Below are 27,434 nucleotides of genomic sequence, written 5' to 3'. Positions count from 1 at the left end.
TAGACAATGAGAAGCCCATCCAAATGGCAGGAGAGCTGACGGGCAGAATGGGGAGAACATTAACCCCAAAATATGTCACTTTGGTATTTGAGAAAATAGCAGAAGCAGGAAGGTCTCTGACTGGTCCTTCTCCTCCACCTGAAGCTGGTCATAAAATACTCATTACAAAGGTAGCTTCCCTACACTAAGAGGAAAGAAACATCCTTATTTTCGAAGACTCAGAGATGTCAAGAAGAATCTGAACCAACAGCTCTTGCTAAATTTCCCTTAGTTTATTACTATTAGGTCATACTTTCTTTGTCCAATTATATTTCTTCATGACTGTCCACTCTTCATCAAACCTAAGTATAAAAATACACAGGTTTTTCCTTTTGTTTGGGTCTTCATTTCTGAAGGCTCCCATGTCACATAAAATTTTTATTAAACAAATTAGTATGTTTTTCTATTGTTAATTTGTCTCTTGTTATATGTACCTCAGCCATGTACCTGGCAATGGGTGAGGGAAAATATTACTTTTTCTCTTCTCCAGAACCCATAGGCAGAAGCTGTAAAAATGTATCTCTGCTTCTAGGAGAAAATGCTTTATAATGACTGAGCAGGCACAAAGTTGAAACGATGCCTAAGGAAACATTGAGCTCCTTAGCAATGGCCTCCTTTAAATTATTGGAAAGTTATATGGTAAGAATATTGTAAATTAGATTCTTATACTAGTGGAAGATCTCTTTCAAATCCCAGATTTTATTATTCTCATTTCAAAGAGGTACCTTCTCTCCACCCATACCACATTTCAGAGGTTTAAAGCCCATAAAAGTAAAGAAATACTGCATACTAAAATTTTACTCATAAAGCCCCTGACGACCTCCCAATGGCAAAGAGAAAAACATCTACTAACCATGCTTAGTGACTATGAAGACTTGGTAAGTCAATAAAACCATGTGTTTTTTGTGTTCAAAAATATTTAGAAATGTACTTTGAGCTATTTACCATTTCCTTGTCTCCTGGTTCATTCTTTCCTTCCACTCACCTTAGGCCTGTGTGCTCAAGGACCATTTATTCCAGATATCCCACTTCTACTTCTGAACCTTCTTCAACACCATGTGTCTATGACACCTTCATCTTCCTGTAAGTTTGCCCTCTACTTATATAGATACAGCTTTTAATAGCCCATTTCCTCAAATACTTTTAATTAAAATAGACAAGGAGAGTCACATATTAAAACAGAATAAAAATATTAACACTCTGCTGAAAAATATAGAGCCTGAAAGAGGCTATAACTGTAATATTTGTGATCATGAGGTTTGGAAAAGCAAACAAGCATTCATCAAATTCTCCATTATGAAATAAGCTGTATCTTAGTGAGTTTGGGTCGTTGATTTTGGAACTAAAAAATGCTGATAACTTTATGCATGGACGGATAGATGGCTGTGCCAGCTATCTTCTATTTCCTTCATCCCACCCCTACATCCACTCTCCCCCCTTCTCCAGCAAGCTGACCTCTATGAAGTGTTTCAAGAGACTCTCTTGCCCTCTGGTTTCCTGTTGGGGCTTGGCCAGTGAAAAGCACTGGCAGGAGAAGAAAGGAAGGGAGGGTGTGGTTGGGATGCTGGATACCTTTCTCTACCAAAGATCTCAGCTCCTTTAAGGTGACTCTACACACAGCCCCTCTCTGTCTCCATTTCCAGGAAGTGATCCCTTCCTTTAGCCATGAGAGGTGGTAACACAGCTGTGCAGTTACTAGCCTCTGGGTGCTGCACTATGCCTTGCAGTTTCCCTACACTTATCTCATACCTTCATTTCTAGCCCTTTCATTAAACTCTTCCTAAATTATCACAGTTTGAATGTGTAGTCTTTTTCGTGTCAGAACTCTAATATAACAACCATCTCTAATGCTGAGTTTGGGCTATGGTTCTAAACAGTTTGAATCTTTTACCAGTGGAACATTGCATAGAGCCTGACATAAGGCAGAGCATATACCAGAATGCATAATGGTGAGGCCTAACTCATGTCCAGCACAAAGCTTGGCATAATCTTGCTGGAGTATGAATAAATCTGGCCCCTTTAGTTTATGAGTGAACACATACAGAGTAATAAATTGTGCTGTTCAAACAGCGGCACAGGGCTAAAGTGTAACCAAGGGAGAAATGTGTTGTGTGGATATCCACTTTTGTGGACAAGGATACACTAAATAAGTGACTGGAACCAGGCACGGTGGCTCACATCTGTAATCCCAGCACTTTCAGAGGCCGGTGCGGGCAGACTGCTTGAGTCCAAGAGTTTGAGATCAGCCTGGGCAACATGGTAAAACCCTGTCTCTACTAAAAATACAAGAATTAGCTGGGCGTGGTAATGTGTGCCTGTAGTCACAGCTATTTGGGAGGCTGAGGTGACAGGATCACATGAGCGCAGGAGGCAGAGGCTGCAATGAGCCAAGATCGCACCACTTCCCTCCAGCCTGGGTGACAGAGAAAGACTGTGTCTCAAAATAAAAAAAAAAAAAGGAGTGACTGGATTGGATCGTAGTCATTTTTGACTTGCCTAGTATTCATTCAGTCTTTTAACTGCTTCAAGCATACCATGAACAGTATTTAAAATAATGTTTTGTAATCCCAGCACTTTGGGAGGCCAAGGCAGGTAGACTGCTTGAGGTCAGGAGTTAAGACCAGCCTGGCCAACATGGTGAAACCCCATCTCTACTAAAAATACAAAATTTAGCTGGGCGTGGCGGCGCGTGCCTGTAGTCCCAGCTACTTAGGAGGCTGAAGCACAAGAATTGCTTGATTCTCCCAGGAGGCCGAGGTTGCAGTACACCAGAGATGGCACCACTGCACTCCACACTCCAGCCTGGGCAATAGAGTGTGACCTTGTCTCAAAAGGGAAAAAATAATGTATAGAATCCAAAAGCATCAAGAATCTCTAGTCGTAGTGTTTAAGCCCCCAGATAATACTTGTTGCTTTACGTCTTATAAATTAGAATTAAAATACAAATACATTTGGAAGAAGTAATACTAATGAATTAAAGTAAGTCAGTAGGGCCGAGTGCAGTGGCCCATAATCCCAGTATTTTGGGAGGCTGAGGCAGGTGGATCACTTGAGGTCAGCTGTTCAAGATCAGCCTGGCCAACATGGTGAAACCCTGTCTTTATTAAAAATACGAAAACTTAGCCAGGTGTGGTGGTACCCACCTATAATCCCAGATACTTGGGAGGCCGAGGCAGGAGAATCACTTGAGCCCAGGACGCAGAAGTTGCAGTGAGCCAAGACTGCACCACTGCACTCCAGCCTGGGCAACAGAGCAAGATTCTGTCTCCAAAAAAAAAAAAAAGCCCGGGCGCAGTGACTCACACCTGTAATCCCAGCACTTTGGGAGGCCGAGGTGAGCAAATCATGAGGTCAGGAGATTGAGACCGTCCTGGCTAACACGGTGAAACCCTGTCTCTACTAAAAATAAAAAAATTAACCGGGCGTGATGGCATGCGCCTGTAGTCCCAGCTACTTGGGAGGCTGAGGCAGAAGAATCGCTTGAACCCTGCAGGGCAGAGGTTGCAGTGAGCTGAGATCGTGCCACTGTACTCCAGCCTGGGCAACAGAGCAAGACTCTGTCTCAAAAAAAAAAAAAAAAAGAAGAAGAAAAGGAAGAGGAAGAAGGAGAAGGAGGAGAAGAAGGACAGGAAGAAGGAGAAGAGAAGGTGGAGGAGGAGGAAGGAAGAGAAGGAGAAGGAGGAGAAGGAGAAGAAGAAGAAGAAGACGACGACAGTACATCTCAAATTTAAGAGTTTGTAACAATTGCCCCATAAGCATCTTAAAAATATAGATTGCAAGCCTGGGCATAGTGGCTTGTGCCTATAGTCCCAACTAGTCAGGAGGCTGAGGAAGAAGGATCCCTTGAGCCCAGAAGTTCAAATCCAGCCGGGTTAACGTAGCAAGACACCATCTCTAAAAAAAAAAAAAAAAAAAAAATAGAATGAAAGAGACCCAAGATAGAACCCCAGTCTTTAATAACCTTGGAAGGAAGCCCTAGTCTTTAATAACCTTGGAAGGAACATACTTTTGCCATACTCTATTGGTCACACAGACCAACCCTCATACAGTGTAGGAAGGAATTTGACAAGGCTGTGAATATCAGGAAGTGGGGATCACAGCAGGCCATCTGGTAGTCTGGTTACTGCATCATATTTTGAGTTATTCTGGCAAAAACAATTATCACCAGCTTATACCAAGAGCTGTGCTTCTTCTGGAAAAGAGGGTAGAGAGAACAGATGAACCAGCAAGGAAACACAAGTCCTGAGACCAGGCACAGCGACTCTTGTTTGTAATCCCAGCACTTTGGGAGGCTGAGGCAGGAGGATCACTTGAATCCAGGAGTTTGAGACCAGCCTGGGCAACATAGTGAGACCCTGTCTCTACAAAAAAAAATAAAAAAAACTTAGCCAGGCATGGCAGCATGCACCTGTAGTCCCAGTTACTCAGGTGACTAAGATGGGAGGATCACTTGAGCCCAGAAAGTCGAGGCTGCAATAAGTGGTGATCATGCCGATCATGCCACTGCACTGCAGCCTGGGCGACACAGCAAGATCCAGTCTCTAAAAGAAAAAAAAAATAGAGTCCTGAAATGAGAGACAGAGAAGGGTTAAGAAAGGATATGCCAAGAGCATCACAGGAAACTCTTCCCACTTTATGCTTTTGGCTAGATTCAGTTCCAAAATGGAATTGTTATATTTGGCAGGTAATAAAAATATAAAATGTGTTCCATAATACCTTTAAGGGTTTTCAGTATGGACAGTTGATTACAAATGGTTATTCATTAGGCAGTTAGGAAAACTCAGCATATTTCCTATATTTTGGGGCTTTGTAAGACAAAGACTATGTATCTGTACAAAAGGCCCTTTGTAGCAGCGTGATAAAACACTGAAATGGATGGTCTAAATATTGTAGCATCCGTTTTGGAGTTATTGATCAAAGGGAGGATAATGGCTTTCACTGGGCCCAATCTGTTAGGAACTATCTGCCTCTGGCCTCTTCATTCTTGTACTCCAGCCACACTGTCTCCTTTCATGGACTGAGGCCCAACATCATCTAAGGCCAGTGCTGCCCCAGGCTAGGGGTGGAGAAGGGGCTCAGAGGGCAGTGTGCCCAGGGTCAATCTCCATGCTTAGTGCTGGTTTCCCAGTATCTTGTCTCCTGTTGGCCTGGGCCCCCAGATCATTGTCCTTCAGTTGTTCCAGGTTTCTAGTGCAAGGGTCTGACTTCACTGATGAAGACCTGCTGCCTGGACCTGCAGCACATCCAATCCTTGATGACTTCTGCCCCTGCTCTGCACTCTCAGACCTGACCTGCCTGGACCTGACCTCTGTTCTACCTCACTTAGGGGCCTGCTAAGGATATATCCTTCTGTTCTAGCTGAAGTGTCCCTAGCTTCCCACTATCTGGGCTGGCCTCACACAGTCTGTCTTGATGTAACATATCCATCGCTTCCCTCAGCCTCTCTTTTGGTGCAAAATGAAATACAGTCTGTATTATTAAATACATTCCATTGGTGGGGTGCAGTGGCTCACCCCTATAATCCCAGCACTTTGGGAGGTTGAGGCAGGCAGATCACTTCAACCCAGGAGTTCGAGACCAGCCTGGGCAACATGGTGAAATCCTGTCTGTACAAAAATTTTTTTAAAAAACCACACACATTAGCCAAGCATGGCAGTGCACACCTGTGGTCCCAGCTACTGGGGATGCTGAGGTGGGAGGATCGCTTGAGCCTGGGAGCAGAGGTTGCAGTGAGCCAAGATTATGCCAGTGCACACTAGCCTGGGCAACAGAGCAAGACCCTGTATCAAATAAATAAATAAATAACAAATAATACATTCCCTTATATAACAGATTTAAATCTTTATTTGTCTAAGGACGATTTGTATATTTTAAAATATTTTTGTCCCATTTTATCCATTAATCTATTTATTCAATCCATGATTCAAAATATTATCTTCCATGTGGCTGGTATATTTTCCCTGTTTGAAACCTACCATCCATCTTCACGTATGCTGTTCTCTATCCAGAGTGGAGTCTATTTCTTCTCTCTTTTAATCTGGGCTGGCCTGGAACTTGCTCTCACCCACAGAATGTGGCAAAAATGGCACCCTTCCCATTGCAGGCCTGCGTATTAAGAAACCTGGTGGTTTTCACTTTTTCTCTCAAGGGCCCTTGAGCCACTGTATAAAACAGTCCAACTACTCTGTTAGAGCACTGAAGGCAAGTGAGGCAGCAGACTTGTGAGTAAAGCATGTCCAGGCAACATAATATGGAACAGAGACTAGCAGGGCCCACTCAGCCCTGCTTGAATGGCAGCATGAGAACAAATAAGTGGTTTTTATTTTTTTTATTTTTATTTTTATTTTTTTTGAGACAGAGTCTCACTCTGTCACCCAGGCCGGGATCACTGCAAGCTCTGCCTCCTGGGTTCATGCTATTCTCCTGCCTTAGCCTCCCAAGTAGCTGGGAATACAGGCACCCGCCACCACGCCCGGCTAATTTTTCTGTGTTAGTAGAGACGGGGTTTCACCGTGTTAGCCAGGATGGTCTCGATCTCCTGACCTTGTGATCTGCCCGCCTCGGCCTCCCAAAGTGCAGGGATTACAGACGTGAGCCACTGCCCCCAGCCTGGTTTTTATTGTTTTAAGCTGATAAATTTTGGGGGCGGTTTGCAATACAGGAATAAATACACACTAGGCTGGGTATAGTAGCTCACGCCTGTAATCCTAGCTGTTTTGGAGGCTGACGCAGGCAGATCTCTTGAGCTCAGGAATTCGAAACCAGCCTGGGCAACATGGCAAAACCTTGTCTGTACTAAAAATACAAAAGTTAGCTGGGCATGGTGGCATGCACCTGTAGTCCTAGCTACTTAGGAGGCTGAGGTGTGAGGATGGTTTAAGCCAGGGAGGCAGAGGTCGCAGTGAGTAGAGGTTGCACCACTACCCTCCAGCCTGGGTGACGGAGCAAGACTTCGTTTAAAAAAAAAAAAAAAAAGAGAGGCCAGGCGCAGTGGTTCATGCCTGTAATCCCAGCACTATGGGAGGCTGAGGCGGGTGGATCATGAGGTCAGGAGTTTGAGATCAGCCTGGTCAACATAGTGAAACCCTGTCTCTACTAGAAATACAAAAATTAGCCAGGCATGGTGGCATTCGCCTGTAGTCCCAGCTACTCAGGAGGCTGAGGCAGGAGAATCGCTTGAACCTGGGAGGCAGAGGTTGCAGTGAGCCGAGATTGTGCCACTGCACTCCAGCTTGGGTAACAGAGCAAGACTCCATCTCAAAAAAAAAAAAAAAGAAAAAAAAAGATGTCAGGCGCAGTGGCTCACGCCTGTAATCCAAGCACTTTGGGAGGCTGAGGCGGGCAGATCATCTGAGGTCAGGAATTCGAGACCAGCCTGGCCAATATGGGGAAACCCCATCTCTATAAAAATTAACCAGGCATGGTGACTGGCACCTGTAATCACAGCTACTTGGGAGGCTGAGGCAGGAGAATTGCTTGAACTCAGGAGACGGAGGTTGCAGTGAGTTGACACGGTGCCACTGCACTCCACCCTGGGCAACCGAATGAGACTCCATCTCAAAAAAATAAATAAATAAAAGAAAAATCATACACTAGCAAACATAAAACTCTGAAACAACCAAATATGAAACTTGTAAATTAACACCGAAAGTACATCAGAGGCAGAAAGGCCAACTTCTAGATGTACCACCCACTCTCAGGACTGAATACTGTTGAATTAGATCCAAGGGAAGTTATGGGTTTCAAAAAAAATCAGAAGACTCAGAGTCCAATTTGTAGGGAATTAAGAAGAAAGTGATTTGTAAAAAAGTAGAAACAAGCAGGTATAGATCAATCATTCTAGAAATCAGAATAACTCAGTGGTTTTTCAACCCTACCTACAACTAGAATCATTCAGGGCACTTTTTAAAGTGTAGATTCCTGGGCCCTATTCTTTAAGATCCTGATTTAAATCATCTGGGGTACAGTCCAGCATAGTGTTCTGAACTGCTGCTGTGGTTTAGAGTGGACCGTGAAGAAAAAAAAAAAAAAAAAGAACTTGCAGCTGAAAGGTCAATGGTAGCAGGTAAAGCTTTAAGGAGATTGGATTATTTTGGAAGTTTCAGGAAAAAGAGCTGGTAAAGAGGTTAGGGTTATAGATTCAGAGAGAAAAGGGATAATCTAAGGCAAGAGTGAAGAATAGCAAACACACAGGCTATATTAATTGGGTGGGTTGGGTTTCTTTGTTTTTTAGTTTTTTTTTTTTTTTTTTTTTTTTGAGACAGAGTCTTGCTCTGTCGCCCAGGCTGGAGTACAATGGCATGATCTCAGTTCACTGCAACCTCTGCCTCCAGGGTTCAAGTGATTCTCCTGCCTCAGCCTCCCAAGTAGCTGGGACTACAGGCATGCACCATGATGCTGGCTAATTTTTGTATTTTTAGTAGAGACGGGGTTTCACTATGTTGGCCAGGCTGGTCTCAAACTCCTGACCTCAAGTGATCCACCCGCATTGGCCTCCCAAAGTGCTGGGATTACAGGCGTGAGCCACCATGCCCGGCCGATTGGGTGGGTTTCTAAAGAACTTCCAAATGTTTTGGCCAGGTGAGGTGGCTCACGCCTGTAATCCCAGCACTTTGGGAGGCCGAGGTGGGCGGATCACGAGGTCAGGAGATCAAGACCATCCTGGATAACACAGTGAAACCCCGTCTCTACTAAAAATACAAAAAAAATAGCTGGGCGTGATGGCGGGTGCCTGTAGTCCCAGCTACTCGGGAGGCTGAGGCAGGAGAATGGCGTGGACCTGGGGGGCAGAGTTTGCAGTGAGCGGAGATCGGGCCACTGCACTCCAGCCTGGGCGACAGAGCCAGACGCAGTGGCTCATGCCTGTAATTCCAGCACTTTGGGAGGCCAAAGCAGGTAGACTGCTTGAGGTCAGGAGTTAAGACCAGCCTGGCCAACGTGGTGAAACCCCACCTCTACTAAAAATACAAAAAATCAGCTGGGCGTGGTGGCACGCACCTGTAATCCCAGTTACTGGGGAGGCTGAGGCAGGAGAATTGCTTGAACCTGGGAAACAGAGGTTGCAGTGAGCCAAGATTGCGTTACTGCATTCCAACCTGGGTGACAGAGTCAGACTCCATCTCAAAAAAGCAAAACAAAAACAACAACAACAAAAGAACGAAACTATCCAGGCATATGAAATAAGTGAAAGACTGTAAGCCAAATGGCAACATGTCACCTTTTGGCCGGGTGGAGGTTTCCAGGGCACTTTCACTTACTTGAGTTTTTTTCTTCCAAAATGAGTATTATTTTTAATAATCAGACAAAAAGGGCCGGGTGCAGTGGCTTACGCCTGTAATCACAGCACTTTGGGAGGCTGAGGCAGGTGGATCACCTGAGATCACGAGTTTGAGACCAGCCTGGCCAACATGGCAAAATCCTGTCTTTACTAGAAATACAAAAATTAGCTGGGCGTGGTGGCATGCACTTGTAATCCCAGCTACTCTGGAGGCTGAGGCAGGAGAATTGCTTGAACCCAAGAGGTGGAGGTTGCAGTGAGCCGAGATGGTGCCATTGCACTCCAGCCTGGGAAAATTTTGAATTAAGAAACTTTTAATAACCATTATATGTCTATTACATTTTTTTGAAATATATGAAAACAAGCAAACTCAATATTGTTGGGTCAAAGGTAAATTGATGTAATGTTGGAATATGGATTTAGAGTTCTAAAATTATTCATACCCTTTAGCCCACTAATTCCACTTGTAGGATTAAGCTCAAGGAAATGACCAGAAAGAAAAGAAGTAGTGTGTACAAAGATGGTCATAGAAATGCTATTTATAAAACTGGAAAATTGGAAAAATCTCAAAAGTTCAACAATAGAAGTAAGGCTGAGCAAACTGGTACATTGTCAAGATAGAAAACTATGAAACACTGACTAGTGCATGAACTAGGTGGACACACGGAAGTGGTAGCTGAAGTTTAATAAAAAGACATCAAAATCCTTATGTAGGTGGTAATCCTCAGAAAGAGATACCCTAAAGACTGTGCTTTGACATGCTGAGAAGGCTTAGAAGCTGCCTCAGAATCAAGGTCCCTTAAACCTTGTCTTGTCCCCTGCACTCCAAGTGCAGGGAGGGACTCTCTCTGGAATTTCCCTATCTGATCAAGAGAGCTTCTTTCCAAAAGAAACACAATTGGGGGCCGGGTGCGGTGGCTCACGCCTGTAATCCCAGCACTTTGGGAAGCCAAGGCAGGTGGATCACTTGAGGTCAGGAGTTTGAGACCAGCCTGGCCAACATGCTGAAACCCTGTCTGTACTAAAAATACAAAAATTAGCAGGGCGTGATGGCATGTACCTGTAATCCCAGCTACTCAGGAGGCTGAGGCAGGAGAATCACTTGAACCCTGGAGGCGGAGGTTGCAGTGAGCTGAGATCATGCCATTGCACTCCAGCCTGGGAGACAGAGCAAGACTCCATCTCAAAAAAAAAAAAAAAGGCTGGGCACGGTGGCTCATGCCTGTAATCCCACTGCTTTGGGAGGCCAAGGTGGGTGGATCATCTGAGGTCAGGAGTTCCAGACCAGCCTCGCCAACGTGGTGAAACCTCATCTCTACTAAAAATACAAAAAATAAATAAATAAGTAAATTAGCCAGTCGTGATGGCAGGTGACTGTAATCCTAGCTACTCAGGAGGCTGAGGCAGGAAAATCGCTTGAACCCGGGAGGCAGAGGTTGCATTGAGCTGAGATCGCACCACTGCACTCCAGCCTGGGCGACAAGAGTGAAACTCCGTCTCAAAAACAAAAACAAAAACAAAACAAAACAAAAAACACAATTGCCTTCCTCCCCTTGCTGAAATCTCAGTATCTATCTCAGAAAAGACAGAAATGCAACCACACCTGGAGGGACTTTTTCACAAAGAGGATCATTAGAAGTTAATTCCTATGTATTTATTCTCCCTAATAATCATTTGGTCAGATGTCTGTAATCCCAGCACATTGGGAGGCCAAGGCGGGTGGATCACTTGATCTCAGGAGTTCGAGACTAGACTAGGCAACATAGTGAGACACCCATCTCAAAAAATTAAATTAAATAAAAATAGGAAAAAACCCTCAGTGTCATGACTAGGCACAGTGGCTCATGCCTGTAATCCCAGCACTTTGGGAGGCCAAGGTGGACGGATCACCTGAGGTCAGGAGTTTGAGACCAGCCTGGCCAACATGATGAAACCCTGTCTCTACTAAAAATGCAAAAAAATTAGCCAGGCGTGATGGCATGTGCCTATAATCCCAGCTACCTGGGAGGCTGAGGCATGAGAATCGCTTGAACTGGGGAGGTGGAGGTTGCAGTGAGCCAAGATGGTGCCACTGCACTCCAGCCTGGGCAATACAGCAAGCAAGACTCTGTCTCAACAAATTAAAAAAACAAATCATTTTCTGCCTCTCAAATGAATTGTCTACATTCCCTATCTCCCCTCGCCCTTTTGAAGAGGATGTAGGCCTGCCTGGTGGCTCACACCTGTAATCTGAGCACTCTGGGAGGAAGAGGTGGAAGCTTCCCCTGAGTCCAGGAGTTCGAGACCAGCATGGGCAACATAGCGAGACCCTGTCTCTATTTTAATGTTTTTTAAAAAAAAGTATGTAAGCTTCTGTACTCGGGGTTGGGTTACTGGGTACTCAATCTGCAATTCCATGCTATGCACATTAAAATAAAATTGTGTTATGTCTTTTCTCCTATTAATCTGACTTTTGTCAGCTGATTTCAGCAAACCTTCAAGGGCAAAGGGGAAGTCTTCCCTTGGCCCTTCACATACAGATGGCAGCTATGCAAAACGGATATGTGAATTAACAAATATCAGAGAATAACATATGGAGTACTGGCCAGGCGAGGTGGCTCACACCTGTAATTCCAGCACTTTGGGAGGTCAAGGCAGGAGGATCACTTGAGCCCAGGAGCTTGAGACCCTGTCTTTAAAAAAATCAAAAAAAAAAAAAATTAGCTTGGCATGGTAGTGCATGCCTGGGCCCAAGGAGGATCACTTAGGCCCAGGAGGTCAAGGCTGCAGTGAGCTGTGATTGTACCACTGCACTCCAGTGTAACCTTGTCTAAAAAAATAACACACACACACGAAAGGTTACAGTTATAGACTAAATTTGGATTTTTTTTTTTTTTTTTAAGAGATGGGGTTTCACCATCTTGCCTAGGCTGGTCTTTTTTTTTGAGATGGGGTCTCGTTCTGTTGCCCAGGCTAGAGTGCAGAGGCGCCATCGCGGCTCACTGCAACCTCTGCCTCCCAGGTTCAGGCAATTCTCCTGCCTCAGCCTCCTGAGTAGCTGGGATTACAGCCATGTGCCACCATGCCTGGCTAATTTTTGTGTTTTTAATAGAGACGGGGTTTTAGCATGTTGGCCAGGCTGGTCTCGAACTCCTGACCTCAAGTGATCCACCGCCTCGGCCTTTGTGGGGAACATCTAGGGGCCGGGTGTAGTGGAATCAACTATCGAGCTTATTCTCTTAATTGCCTGTGCCTAGTACTCCACTGTTCTCCCAAGACAGCAATGCAGTTTCACACCCACAGAAATAAGAGGGAGCATAAGCCTTCAGGGAGTAGTTTTTAACTAATGATATCAAATCAGTCTTTGAAAAAAATGGGTGCAGCAATGGGTATACCAGAACAAAAGGAAATGGCAGATTGATAGAGGACATCTTTTCCATTTTTTTTGTTGTTGTTGTTGTTGTTGTTGTAGTTTTTTGAGATGAAGTCTCACTCTGTCACCCAGGCTGGAGTGCAATGGCGCGATCTCGGCTCACTGCAACCTCCGCCTCCAGGGTTCAAGCGATTCTCCTACATCAGCCTCCTGAGTAGCTGAATTACAGGCGGGCACCACCATGCCTGGCTAATTTTTGTATTTTTAGTAGAGACGGGGTTTCACCATGTTGGTCAGGCTGGTCTTGAACTCCTGACCTCGAGATCCTCTTGCCTTGGCCTCCCAAAGTGCTGGGATTACAGGTGTGATCCACTGTGCCCAGCCTTCCCTTTTTATGCCAACCAAGTGACAGGATATACTTATGTGGTTACTCGCATTACCACCAAAGGGAAATGCCATGCAGAATGGAAGGGTTAATTTATTTAAAAATAAGAACAATCTCAAACATACCAAGAAGCACAAAGGGTAATATAATAAACACCCATATACTCAATATCCAGATTTAACCAATGTAAATATTTGGAAATCTCTTTCGCATCCCTCCTCAATCCTATTCATTTCCCTTGCTTCTCAGAGGAAAAACGATTTGGATCTTGGTGTGTGTCATGCCCTTTAATTTGGAAGTATTTTTGCAGGAAAGAAAGTTTATTCATGCAACCCTTAACTCTTTTGCAATCACAGAAAAGAGAGAGAGAGAGAGAGGGCTGGGCACAGTGGCTCATGCCTGTAACCCCAGCACTTTGGGAGGCCAAGGTAGAAGAATCCCTTGAGCCCAAGAGTGAGACCAGCCTAGGCAAAATGATGACACCCCTGTCTATACAAAAATAAAAATAAAAATAAAAAAATCACACCTGGCCAACATGGTGAAACCCTGTCTCTACTAAAAATACAAAAATTAGGCCAGGTGTGGTGGCTCACGCCTGTAATCCCAGCACTTTGGGAGGCCGAGGCGGGCAGATCACGAGGTCAGGAGATCGAGACCATCCTGGCTAACATGGTGAAACCCCGTCTCTACTAAAAATACAAAAAATTAGCCGGGCGTGGTGGCGGGCACCTGTAGTCCCAGCTACTCGGGAGGTTGAGGCAGGAGAATGGCGTGAACCCTGGAGGCGGAGCTTGCAGTGAGCCGAGATGGTGCCACTGCACTCCAGCCTGGGCAGCAGAGCGAGACTCCGTCTCAGGAAAAAAAAAAAAATACAAAAATTAGTCAGACGTGGTGGTGGGTGCCTGTTGTCTCAGCTACTCAGGAGGCTGAGGCAGGAGAATCACTTGAACCTGGGAGGCAGAGGTTGCAGTGGGCCAAGATCGAGCCTTTGCACTCCACCCTGGGCAACAGAGTAAGAAACCATCTCAAAAACAAAACAAAAAAAATTAGCCAGGCATGCTGGTGTGTGCCTGTAGTCCCAACTGCTCCAGGAGGCTGAGATGGGAGGACCATTTGAGGCCAGGTGGTTGAGGCTGCAGTGAGCTATGATCATATCCACTACACTCTAGCCTGGGTGACAGAGGCCCTGTCCCAAAAATAAAAGAAAGAAAAATATTTTTACCATGTAAGTCTCCATATAAATATAGATCCATAAATAATATTGAGTATCATTTTATTTTTAAAACGGAAAGAAATAGCATCATAACGTATATACCATACTGCAACTTTTTTTTTCATGTAACATTGCTTTTGAAATACGTCCAGGTGTTTTTTTTTTTTTTGTTTGTTTGTTTGTTTTTTTTTTGAGACGGAGTTTCACTCTTGTTGCCCAGGCTGGAGTGCAATGGTGCCATCTCGGCTCACCACAACTTCTGCCTCCTGGGTTCAAGTGATTCTCCTGCCTTAGCCTCCCGAGTAGCTGGGATTACAGGCATGCACCACCACGCCCAGCTAATTTTGTATTTTTAGTAGAGACAGGGTTTCTCCATTTTGGTCAGGCTGGTCTCACACTCCCGACTTCCGGTGATCTGCCCGCCTCGGCCTCCCAAAATGCTGGGATTACAGGCATGAGCCACCATGCCCGGCCACATCCATGTTAACAAATGTAGGTGTAATTAATTTTGTTTTAATAGCCGCTTGTGTTTTTTTTGTTTGTTTTTGTTTTTAATAGGGACTGGGTTTTGCCATGTTGCCCAGGCTAGTCTCAAACACCTGGGCTCAAGCAATTTGCTCGCCCTGGACTCCCAAAGTGCTAGGATTACAAGTGTGACCAACCACACCCCCGCCTTGTTTTTTTTTTTTTGTTTGGTTGATTGGTGTTTTGTTTGTTTGTTTTTTAAGACAGAGTCTCGCTCTGTCACCCTGGCTGGAGCACAGTGGTGGGATCTTAGCTCACTGCAACCTCCTCCTCCTGGATTGAAGCAATTCTCCCTACATCAGCCTCCCGAGTAGCTGGGATTACAGGTGTCCACCATCACACCCGCCTAATATTTATTTGGTAGAGACAGGGTTTCGCCACGTCGGCTAGACTGGTCTCAAACTCCTCACCTCAGGTGATCTGCCCGCCTCGCCCTTCCAAAGTGCTGGGATTACAGGCGTGAGCCACCACTCCGACCCGTTTTTTAATTATTAATTTTATTATGGAGTACTTTTAAAATTCAATAAATGAAATATTATAATGAATACTGAGGTACTCAACACCCAACTTCATCATCTATTATCATTGTGCTATGCAGTGCCGTACTAATTCAGATTTTATTGTTTTTTTTTCTTTCTCTTTCCCCAAATACAGATTTTGTTTTTAAAGAAACAACACTTACAGATATAGTTGTGGCCCCCTGAATCCCTTACCCTGAGCCTAGTCCTCACCCTTCCTTTGTAGACACTATGAGGAATTCAGTGTTTAAAATTCCTTTTTGGCCAGGCATGGTGGCTCACGCCTGTAATCCCAGCACTTTGGGAGGCTGAGGCAGGCGCCCAGGCTGGAGTACAGTGGTGTGATCTCAGCTCACTGCAAACTTCACCTCCCAGGTTCAAATGATTCTCCTGCCTCAGCCTCCCGAGTAGCTGGGATTACAGGTGCGTGCCAACACACCCGGCTAATTTTTTTGTATTTTTAGTAGAGATGGGGTTTCACCATGTTGGCCAGGTTGGTCTCAAACTCCTGACCTCATGATCCGCACACCTCTGCCTCCCAAAGTGCTGGGATTACAGGCTTGAGCCACTACGCCCAGCCTCAGTGTTTAAAATTTCTATGAATATTTTTATACATTTCCTACATATTTTTGATCTATAAACAATATATAGTTGTACTTCAAATGTTTTAAAATTTTATAGAAGTAACATATATACCTCTTTTTTCTTGAGATGGGGTCTCCCTGTGTTTCCCAGGCTGGTCTCAAACTCCTGAGTTCAAGGGATCCTCCCTCCTCAGCGCCCCCAACAGTGCTGATATTACAGGCATGAGCCACCACGCCCTGCCTACGTGCTTTTTTCTGTTTGTGGTTGTTTTCTTTTTTTTTTTTTTTTTTTGTCACTTAACATCATGTTTCTGAGAATTAACCATGTTGAAAGATGGTAAATTTAGTTTTTCACAGACGTCATATTAGTTCATTCATTTTTTCTGTATTTTTTTATTGTAGGGACTATCCTATATACATTTATTGATTACTATATGATGGAGATTGAGGTTGTTTCCAGATTTTTACTATTATAGATAATATTATTATTGGTGGAGGTCTATTCCAATGGGGCTTTTCCTGTAGCTGCATGTTGTTGGAAATTCCTCATAGACTAACTCTGTGGTTTTGCTTTACTCACAGGACTATTAGTTAGGTCTGTGGGAAGGAACTACAAGACAGTTGCTAAAATTATGAAAGACCTAATAATGTATCTTTTACTGTAGATACTGGCATATTCCACAGATCTGTACTATTATTCTTGAGTGTGATAGCTTAGAAATGAGTATGATTGAACACATTCATGTTTAGAGAGGGTGTCAAATTGAGAACCAGGAAGATCCACCTACTCTAAAAATTACCCTAAAGTAAATTGGTTGTAGAAATTAGATCCCAAAGATTATTGATTTTTCCCATAGGTGAATTTTGAAGCCTTCGTGAATATATCCATATTAAAAGGAGATGAAAGAAGCCAAAATAAAAGAATTATGGTATGACAGGATAACTGGATTAAGCATCACTTCTATTAAAAAGGGCTAATTTGAAGATAAATCTATTGAAGATAACTTTTGACTCCAACTCTTTAGAGGAACTTTAGTTCCTTGATGGACAGTGGAAGGAACCTCAACATGAAATTTCTTGAATGAAAATTTATTGACTTAATAATAATAATACTATGAACCTTATGGCAGACATGGAGAGGCATAGCCCAGATCCTCTTTCAAGGAAAGGCTTGTTGCCTCAACTGCTGAGAGTGCTGTCAGTGTACAACGTTCATCCAGCTTTCAGTCCCTTTAGAGAATCATTTCAGTTTCACCCAAGGTTGACCCTTCCAAGGACAACCCACATCCCATGACTGGGCGAATGCATAGACACCTGGCCCACTGTAGGAGCAACTTAGCTCCATAGCTCCCCATGGAGTCAGGGCTATTGGGCCCCCATCACAGCATGATGTCTTCATCTTCCCTCTCCACTCCCTCCTATTCTTTTCAACAAAGGGCACACCCTAGTAAACAACCAGCGCATTAAATTCTGTCAACATTAACAGATTAATGAAGAAAAATATGATTATCTCAATATATGCTACAAGCTACTCTGTGGGAGAGAGAGGCCATATGGAGGAGCACAGAAGCACCAGACACATGAGTGGAGAAGCCATATTGGATGTCCAGCCTGGTCAAGCCCCAAGTGAGAACCACCCAAGCAAGCCCAGAACCACCAACCAAGCCCTACAGAGACAAGAGAAACAATAATAAATCATTGTTTTTGCATCACTTTAAATCTTAGAATGGCTTGTTACAAAGTAGTATTATGAGAACCATAGAATAGAAGAAAACAGCCTATGGCAAAACCCCATCTCTACAAAAAATACAAAGATTAGCCAGGTGTGGTGGTGCACACCTATAGTCCCAGCTACTAGGAAGGCTGAGGTGGGAGGATTGCTTGACCCGGGAGGTTGAGGCTTCAGTGGGCTGTGCTCGTGCCATTGCACTCCAGCCTGGAAGACAGAGTGAGACACTGTCTCAACAACAAAAAAAAGAATAGAAGAAAACTTTCTGGCCAGGTGTGGTGACTCGTGCCTGTAATCCCACACTTTGGGAGGCCGAGGTGGGCAGATCACTTGAGGCCAAGAGTTCCAGACCAGCCTGGGCAACATGGGAAAACCTGTCTCTACTAAAAAAAAAAAAAAAGAAGAAGAAGTAGAAAACTTATATAATAATATATAACTACCAAAAGGTATCTATGACAAATACCTTAAGAATGATAAATTTGTAAAATTATTTTCATGAATGTCCAGAAGACGACTAATAAATACCAGAAGTTCCTAATCAACACTCTATTGGAGGCTTTGGCTATAAGACCTGGGGGCAGAATAATACCCCCACAACACAATATGTACGTGTGCTTATCTCCGAAACCTGTGAATATGTGAATTAGCAAAGGGAGAAAGGAGAATGAAGGCTACAGATGGCACTAAGATTGCTAATCATCTGACCTTAAAATAGATTATCCACGGCTACTCTGGGCACATTGCCTACGGGGTAGCCCTTCTCTGCAAAGAGCAGTACCTCTGCTGTTATGTGGGTCACTTGAGGTCAGGAGTTTGAGACCGACCTGGCCAACATGGCTAAACCCCATCTCTACTAAAAATACAAAAATTATCCAGGTGTGGCAGTGCATGCCTGTAATCCCAGCTACTCAGGAGGCTGAGGCAGGAGAATCGCTTGAACCTGGGAGGCAGAGGTTGCAGTGAGCCAAGATTGCACCATCGCATTCCAACCTGGGTGACGGAGTGAGACTCTGTTTAAAAATAATAATAAAAATTAAAAATAAAAGCAAACAAAAATAGAGCATCCTGGACTATCCAGGTGGGACTAATGTAATCACAGGGTCCTTAGAATTGGAATAGGGAGGCAGGAGTCAAGAGTCAGAGAAAGACGTGGTAACAGAAGTAGGATCTGTCCCTGAGAAAGACTGATGTACTGAGAAAGGAACTTCACCCACTGTTGCTGGCTTATAAGATGAAGCAAGGAGGCTACAGCCTGGAAATGTGGGGAGTATCTTGAAGCTAGACAGAGCATGGAAATGGATTCTGTTCTAGAGCCTCCAGAAGGAATGCAGCCCTTCAGACACCTTGGTTTTAGCCCAGTAAGGCTCATTTCAGACTTCTGACCTCTTGAACTTTAATAAGTTTGAGTTTTAAGTCTTTAAGTTTGTGGCAATTTGTTAAAGCAGCTATAAAACTCTAACAGAAAACCATATATGTATATATTGGTTGGGTGCTGTGACTCATGCCTGTAATCCCAGCACTTTGGGAGGGTGAGAAGGGGCGGATTACATGAGGTCAGGAGTTCAAAACTAGCCTGACCAACATGGTGAAACCCTGTATCTTCTAAAAATACAAAAATTAGCTGGGCATGGTGGTAGGAGCCTGTAATCCCAGCTACTTGGGAAGCTGAGGCAGGAGAACCATTTGAACCCGGGAGGCGGAGATTGCAGTGAGCTGGGATTGCACCACACTTCAGCCTGGGCGGCAGAGCCAGACTCCATCTTAAAAACAAAAACAAAAAATACCATAAATATATTGTAATATTATATATATAAGGGATATAATGAATAAAAAGTAAGACAAAATGTGCATTTGGGGATGTGTGTATTATTCTTTTTCTCGAAAACACTTTTTAGAAATGCTGTTATTGTTCTAGGTTCTGTAATTGCCAGACGGGTTCTTCTTGCCCACTGCACAGATAAAATGAATTCACTGCAGTAGAGCAAGAGTTTAATTGACATGAGACCAACCACATGGGAGAACTTGGGTTATCACTCAAATCAGTCTCCCCAAAGGCTTTCAGGTTAGAGTTTTTATGGACAATTTGGTGACGGGGCTAGGGAATCGGTGCTGCTGATTGGTTGGGGATGGAAATCATAGGCATTTGGAAAATGGTCCTTGTGCTGAGTCTGCCTCTGGATGGGGCCATATAACCAGTTGAGTCACCAGGCCAGGTGGGATCAAGTCTGAAAAATCTCTCAAAAAACCCATTTTAGGTTCTACAATAGTGATGTTATCTATAGGAGCAATTGGGGAAGTCACAAATCTTGTGACCTCTGACCACATGACTCCTGAGCTGTAAGAGACTGTAGAGACTATACCTACCTTGTGACCTCTGGCCACATGAATCCTGAGCAGTAAGGGATTATAGAAACTATACTACATTTTATCAGAGTTCAGACCCCTCCCATAATCCTAATCTTTCGGCCTTTCATTAGTCTTACAAAGGCAGTTGTCAGTCCCTGAGCAAGGAGGGAGGGAGAGACTGTTTATCATCCTTGCTTTCAAGTTAAACTACAAATTTCTCCCAACGTTAGCTTGGCCTATGCACCAGAATGACCAAGGACAGCTTGGAGGTCAGAAGCAAGATGGAGTCAACTATGTCAGAGTTCTCTGTCATAATTTTGCACAGGTGCTTTCAGTTCTAAACTTTATTAAGTTGTATTCAGATTTTTTACATTAGGTAAGATGAATAGAGAAAGGAGTACTACAAAGTGAGGAAGAACTCAAACTCCATTTATTATTTAGCTTGGAATTTGAAAAATTATTTCAAACAACATAATGAAGCCACACTCTGAAAATCTGCTTAGGAGATTCTGAAAGTCTACTTCTGAAAAAACTATTTGTAATAATCCACTCAAACTGAAGTGAATTACTAGAATGTAAACACCACATCCCTATTCATATTTGTGTTCTCAATGTGTCATGAATCAGTGAATGAGTAGTACCAAATCTTTTTAAAGCACAGATGGTGTTCGTGGCAGCCATGAGAAGGTTCCTTTCAGATCTCCCAGCATGATAGACTGAGGGCCCTGACTGCTGCATTCGGAATCCACCACACTCCCCTAGGCTGCTCTCAGCCAATGACTGAGTGTGGCAGGAAGACAGGCAGGCCTGCTTCTGTGAGACTCAAAATTCAGGTAACTTTGCCTTGAGGATTCCCCATTGGCCTAGTGAAAACTTTCTTAGATGGACTCTACTCTTAAGATGCTTCTTACTGAAATTTCCTTTCCTCTCCCTCTCCTTCATATGGGTCTGACCTGGATCATCCTTGCTCTGTTCTTGCTCCAGCTTCCTTCTCATTTTCCTCCATAGGCATTTCCCCCACCAAAATCTCTTGCACATCTGATCCCATTTTTGTGACTGCTTCTTGGAGGATTTTTTTTTCTTTTTTTGAGACAGGGTCTGGCTCTGTTGCCCAGGTTGTAGTGCAGTGGCACAGTCTTGGCTCACTGCAATCTCTACCTCCTGAGCTTAAGCCATCCTTCCACTTCATCCTCCTGAGTAGCCGGGACTACAGGAGTGAGCCACCATGCCCAACTAATTTTTGCATTTTTTGTAGAGACGGGGTTTCACCGTGTTGGCCCGGCTGGTCTCGAACTCCTGACCTCAAGTGATTCGCTCGCCTCGGACTCCCAAAGTGCTGGGATTACAGGCATGAGCCGCCACACCCAGCCTTTTTGGAGGCTCTTAGCTAACACAGTGGTTAAGTGTATAGGTTTCAAAGGTTTCCTTAGGTCATTAAAAACAGACAGGTATTAGGATGTACTCAAAGATTTAGCTGCAAGGATGTAAGTGATAACAACTTAAATGTTCTTCTGAAGGGACTGATAAGGTAAATGATTGTGTAAATGCACAATGGAATTTCAATAAGATAATACTAAAGGTGAATTTAATTTTCTTTTTTTACAGATGGGTCTCATTATGTTCCCCAGGCTGGTCTCAAACTCCTGGGCTAAAGCAATCCTCCCACCTTGACCTCCCGAAGTGCTGGGATTACAGCTATAAACCACTGTGCCCAGCCCTGCATATTTATTAGTATCTTCAACAACCATTGTAAAAAAAAATTTACTTATTTATGTTATAGGAGAGCTCCCTGAGCCAGAAGAGTAGACTCAGAGAGACTCCTGAAAAAGATAATTTACAGATTAAGTATTTACAGTGGTATCTCATTTTTGCAAATGAGCCTAGAAGCCTAGAAAATGGTACAAAAAGACATACACTAAAGTTTTAAAAGGGGTTGTCTCTAGGTAGTATTTAAAGTTTCTTGGCCAGGTGTGGTGGTGTGCGTCTGTAGTCCCAGCTACTCAAGAGGCTGAGGCAGGAGTTGCTAGAACCTGGGAAGCAGAGGTTGCAGCAAGCCAAGATTGCACCACTGCACTCCAGCCTGGGCAACAGAGCGAGACTCCATCTCTTAAAAAAAAGAAAAAGTTTGTTGTTTTGGTTTATCTATAGTTTTAAATTGGTCTACAGTGAACATGCGTTGCATCTGCAGTAACACTAAAAGTCATTATTTTTTTGCAACCTCCACCTCCCAGGCTCCAGCAATCCTCCTGCCTCATCCTCCCAAGCAGCTGGGACTACAGGTATACACCACAATGCCTGGCTAATTTTTGTATTTTTGGTAGAGATGAGGGTTTCTTCGTGCTGCCCAGGTTGGACTTGAACTCCTGGACTCAAGGGATCCGCCCATCTCGGCCTCCCAAAGTGCTGGGATTACAGGCGTAAGCCACCACGTCCAGCTAGTTTTTAATTAAGCATGATTCTCTTAGGCACTGTTAAAATTTAGAATAGTCCAGGTTGGCTGGGCACAGTGACTCACACCTGTAATCTCAGCACTTAGGGAGGCTGAGGTGGGAGGATTGCTTGAGCCCAGGAGTTGGAGACCAGCCTGGGCAACATAGGATAACTGGTATCTACAAAAAATAAAAGATTACCTGGGCGTGGTGGCACACACCTACAGGTAGTCCCAGCTACTCCAGAGGCTGAGGTGGCAGGATCAATTGAGCCTGGGAGGTCGAGACTGCAGTGAGCCGAGATCGCACCACTGCACTCCAGCCTGAGCAATAGAGCAAGACTCTGTCTCAAAATAAATAAGTTAATTAAATAAAATAAAACTCCAGTACTGATCAGTAGTGGGATTCAGCCTGCAAATAGCTGCTGCACTCCAGCCTGGGCAAAATAGTGAGACCCCAAGAATATAAAAATAAAAATAATAAAACTTTAAAATTTGTTAGATGTAAACTTTGTTCACCTTCTCAACTGTCTTCAATTGCCCTTCTTTCCGAAGGCACTGCCTGTATCCCAGAGCAGTCCGGCACTGCTGCCCTTGCAGAGATCAGTGGCCTGCATGCCCCACTTGTTGAACCTCTCTGTGCTAAGTCACCCTTCATTTCTAGGTTGGCTGAAATGCCACACTGGAGCACAGACTCTGGCTTCCTGAAGGGCTGGATGAGGCAACATGGAAGCGTGAACTCCCTGTGGGGTGAAACTTGACTCTGAGGAAAGGAGAAATAGGAAGGAACCAGGCAGACATGCTCCCTCTTCTTTCCATTTACTCCACTGAGTAAGATTTCTTCTTGCGTCCCTTTTGGGAAAACCTCCCTTGCTGAGGAAGAACATGTACAGAGTGACCTACCACGTCTCCTAAAGCGGTGCCAGGGCTCTCGGGGATCACTGTGCAGAGCTTCCCAACTTTCCTCACATCATTTCTTTCTTTTTCCTGTCTGGCCACTCGGGAGTTGAAAATAAGGATAATTGGCCATAATTGATATAATGTACAATACCAAAAAGGGTACTCATAGCAGATCAGGACACGAACTGCTCAGATCCCCCTTCAAGAACGTATTTGCTACTGAACTGCAAGGAGTAAGGCTGCATCCAGGGGATGATGAAACTTGCTACCAGGGTACTCCTAGAAGCCTGAAAAAAGCAATGGCCCTCACAGAGACTGTATTAAAATGCTTCCCATGGTATAGGGAAGAGAAAGGGAGTAAAAGCCTCAGGAAGTGGGAATGCTGGAATGGATAAATTACATGGGGCCAAAATAAGGAGTATGTTCTCCAGGAAAGCTCAAAGGACACACATTTACCAACAGCATTAGTAATGTGACGACGGCAGGGGCCCTAGCATGGTGATGAAGTTCAGTGTGGCTCTCCTCCACAGGCCAGGGTTAACGGTTAGTGAAGCAGTCACATAATTTGGCTCACGAATAGCAATGGCGATGAAAAGACCTGAACAACAGAGGCCAGGTGGTAGCACTTCACCACCAAAAGCCAGAGGGTCACAATGTCCACAGTTATGGTTAATAGAAAACAACATCCCTGGGGGCAAAATAGCTGGGCAGCCAACAGGCACTGCTTAATGTACATGATCAAAATAGAGCAAGAGTAGATGAGCAGGAGGTTGAGGGCAGTTACCCAAAAGGATCTCTCTTGCCCAGTTTCTGCACCTAAATCAGTTTTCAGACCTAGTGCCCGTTGCTTTAAGACATGGCCAGATCCCAGTACCAAGAACCCTGCAATACATAGTGATTTCTCCAGTTCTTCTGTGGAAGACATGAGTGACTGTTCACTGGAGTGAGGGATTTACTCCAACATTCCAAGAACTTCTGGAGACAGGGTCCAAGTTGACACAGATACCCAATGACTGGAAACATCATCATGGGCTGTTAGAGTGGGGGCCTACAGGGGCCAGTACATGAAGCCCTTGCCCAGGAGTGAGTCCAGTGGTCTATGAAATCACCTGGTGAATATTTCCCTGGTCCCCAAATATCTTATTGGGATTCACACTGTGGCAGAGCAACCCACAGGCTGTACCTGTTGGTGGGGGCTATGATAATGGGGAAGGTCCGGCAGAAGCCTCCCAACCTGCCTCCCTCCCACCAAGATAGTGAATCAAAACCAGTATAATCCTGGAGAGGGATGGCAGAAGTTAGGGCCACTCTTAAAGATGCAGGCATGCTGGTCCCTAACCTACCTCTGTTTAATTTGCTGGTCTGGTCCTTGCAAAAACCAGACAGATCCTGGAGACTAACGTTCAACCAAGAAATAGACCTGATCACAGCTTCCTGGCCAGATGTGGTGTCTTTGCTAAAACAGATAATACAGTATGCAGCCACTGATTTGGCAAATGTGTTCTCTTTTATCTCAGTTAGGAAAGAAGATCAGCAACAATGTGCTCCAGGGCCATGTTAATTCTTTGACCATCTGTCATAATATAGCCTGAAGACATTGGGACCATCTGGACAAATTGCAGAACATCATGTTGATTCATTCATTACATTGATGACATCATGCTGATCAGGCCAGGATAAGTAAGAGAATACTATCATGCTGGAAATGCTGGTAAGGCACGTGCACTCTAGAGCGAGATAAACTGTAAAAAAATTAGGTACTTGCTACCTCAGTAAAGTTTCTGCACATCCTGTGGTCAGGACATTCCCTTAAGAGTAAAGAACAGGCCTGTGTGTTGTTGCCACTGCCATTGTTGTCATGGTGGTTGCGCTGAGCTCTGTGGTTTCTAGAGCCGGCTATGTCCCCTCCCTGCCACCACCCTGAAGTGGATGTTCAAGGAGAACCACTCGCTAGAAAACAGATGCGTGCAGTTCCCGAAGATCAGAGTAAAATATCCTGACCGGGTTCCGGTGATTGTGGAAAAAAAGGTCTCAGGCTCTCAGATTGTTGACACTGACAAACGGAAGAACTTGGTTCCATCTGACAGCCATTCAGTTCCATCTGTGGCTCAGTTCATGTGGATCATCACAAAAAGGATCCATCTTCCTTCTGAAAAGGCATCTTCTGTTTGTGGATAAAACAGTCCACCCTGGTGGGGCATGGCGGCTCATGCCTGTAATCCCAGCACTTTGGGAGGCCGAGGCAGCTGGATAATTCGAGATCAGCCTTACCAATATGGAAACACCCGGTCTCTACTAAAAATACAAAAAATTGGCCGGGTACGGTGGCGCATGCCTGTAACCCCAGCTACTTGGGAGGCTGAGGCAGGAGAATCGCTTGAACCTGGGAGGCAGAGGTTGCAGTGAGCCGAGATCATGCCATTGCACTCCAGCCTGGGCAACAAGAGCGGAACTCCATCTCAAACAAACAAACAAAAACCAAAAAACAGTCCAGCCTAACTATAGGAGAGCTTTACTAGAAGGAAAAAGATACAGATGGAATCTTGTATGTGGCCTCCAGTGGGGAGAACACTTTTGGTTTCCAAGGACCACTGCTGTGCTAGGTGCACCCTTACTGCTTGTGTATCTTGTAAATGTCCTAGCACCTTGGTAAGCCAAGGCAGGAGGACAGCTTGAACTCAGGGGTTCGGAACCAGTCTGGGCAACATAAGGAGACACCCGTCGCTACAAAAAAAAATTAGTTGAGCTTGGTGGCGCATACCTATGGTCCCAAGCTACTCAGGATGTTGAGGTGGGAGGATTGCTTTAGCACAGGAGGTAGATGCTGCAGTAAGCCAAGATTGCACCACTGCACTCCAGCCTGGGTGACAGAGCAAGATCCTGTCTTAAACAAACAAACAAAAATTAAAAAGAAAAGAGAAAAAGGAGCACCAGTTGTGGCTGCGAGATCAGCTGTGGCTATGGAGGCTGTAGTTTGCCCCAATAACCTCCCTCTTTTGTTTTCCCTCGGGAACAGAGGCCTACCAGAGCCCTAGAGGAGATGCTTCCCACATGTTTTTATGAAGTGGATCCATGTGGCACACAAGGTAAACTGTGGCAGTTGTGAAGATGTGTCAGTTAGATCCCCCTTCTAGAAAGGAGCCACCCCTCAGCTGCAAGGAGTATGGTAAGTGGACACTCCCCACCTGTTAGTGTCTTCAGCATCAGCTTCAGGTTTTTATCCTGTGCTTTTCTCAGGGTGGTCCCCAGCCAATGACTGAGCAAGGCCTGGCTATATCTACCCAATGAGAGGAACTTCTTTTTTTTGTTTTTTTTTTTTTTGTTGTTGTTGTTGTTGTTGTTTTTTTGAGAAAGAGTTTCGCTCTTGCTGCCCAGGCTGGAGTGCAATGGTGTGATCTTGGCTCACTGCAACCTCCTCCTCCTGGGTTCAAGCGATTCTCCTGCCTCAGCCTCTCAAGTAGCTGGGATTACAGGCATGCACCACCACGCCTGGCTAATTTTGTATTTTTAGTAGAGATGGGTTTTCTCCATGTTGGTCAGGCTAGTCTTGAACTCCTGACCTCAGGTGATCCACTCGCCTTGGCCTCCCAAAGTGCTGGGATTACAGGTATGAGCCACCGTGCCCGGCCATGAGGAACTTCTTTAAGGGAAATTTTTGCCTCGGAACTCCCTGTTGGGATTAGCCTGCCTGATTCTGCCTCTGCCCCTTCCCCTTCTCTTCCACAGGGGTTGCCTCCATACTTTTTTTTTTTTTCTTTTTGAGACAGAGTCTCACTCTGATGCCTAGGCTGGAGTGCAGTGGCATGATCTCGACTCACTGCAACCTCCACCTTTCAGGTTCAAGCGATTCTCGTGCCTCAGCCTCCCAAGTAGCAGGGACCACAGGCTTGTGCCACCACGCCCGGCTAATTTTTATATTTTTAGTAGAGACGGGGTTTCACCATATTGGCCAGGCTGGTCTCGAACTCCTGACCTCAAGTGACCGCCCACCTTAGCCTCCCAAAGTGCTGGGATTGCAGGCATGAGCCACCACACCCGGCACCCCATAAATTTTTTGCATTCCTAACTTCTCAGTGTCTGCTTCTGGGAGAATCTAACTGAGACACCAGTGGATTTGCAAATGGACCCCGGAACTGAA

The 27,434-nt window shown here is 44.7% G+C and overlaps 1 protein-coding gene, 1 long non-coding RNA gene and 1 other non-coding gene across 5 annotated transcripts in view; 2 read left to right on the top strand and 1 right to left on the bottom strand.

The window, feature by feature from the left end:
* Positions 1–27,434, bottom strand: part of LOC109023884 (uncharacterized) — a 122,078-nt gene that overhangs the window by 90,681 nt on the left and 3,963 nt on the right. The window lies entirely within an intron of this gene.
* On the top strand, positions 16,385–16,516 carry LOC115931334 (small nucleolar RNA SNORA18). Its single transcript, XR_004067841.1, has one exon. It is a non-coding gene; the product is annotated as a small nucleolar RNA SNORA18 (small nucleolar RNA).
* Positions 25,186–25,815, top strand: LOC101136984 (gamma-aminobutyric acid receptor-associated protein-like 2). The gene is made up of 2 exons (XM_019013404.2): positions 25,186–25,462; positions 25,744–25,815. Exons 1-2 carry the CDS (start codon positions 25,226–25,228, stop codon positions 25,813–25,815), a joined length of 309 nt encoding a protein of 102 aa, XP_018868949.1. The 5' UTR covers positions 25,186–25,225.

This window comes from Gorilla gorilla, chromosome 19 (assembly GCF_029281585.2).
Source record: "Gorilla gorilla gorilla isolate KB3781 chromosome 19, NHGRI_mGorGor1-v2.1_pri, whole genome shotgun sequence".
NCBI classification, from domain to species: Eukaryota; Metazoa; Chordata; class Mammalia; order Primates; family Hominidae; genus Gorilla; species Gorilla gorilla.
This window is presented reverse-complemented; position numbering and strand designations above follow the sequence as displayed.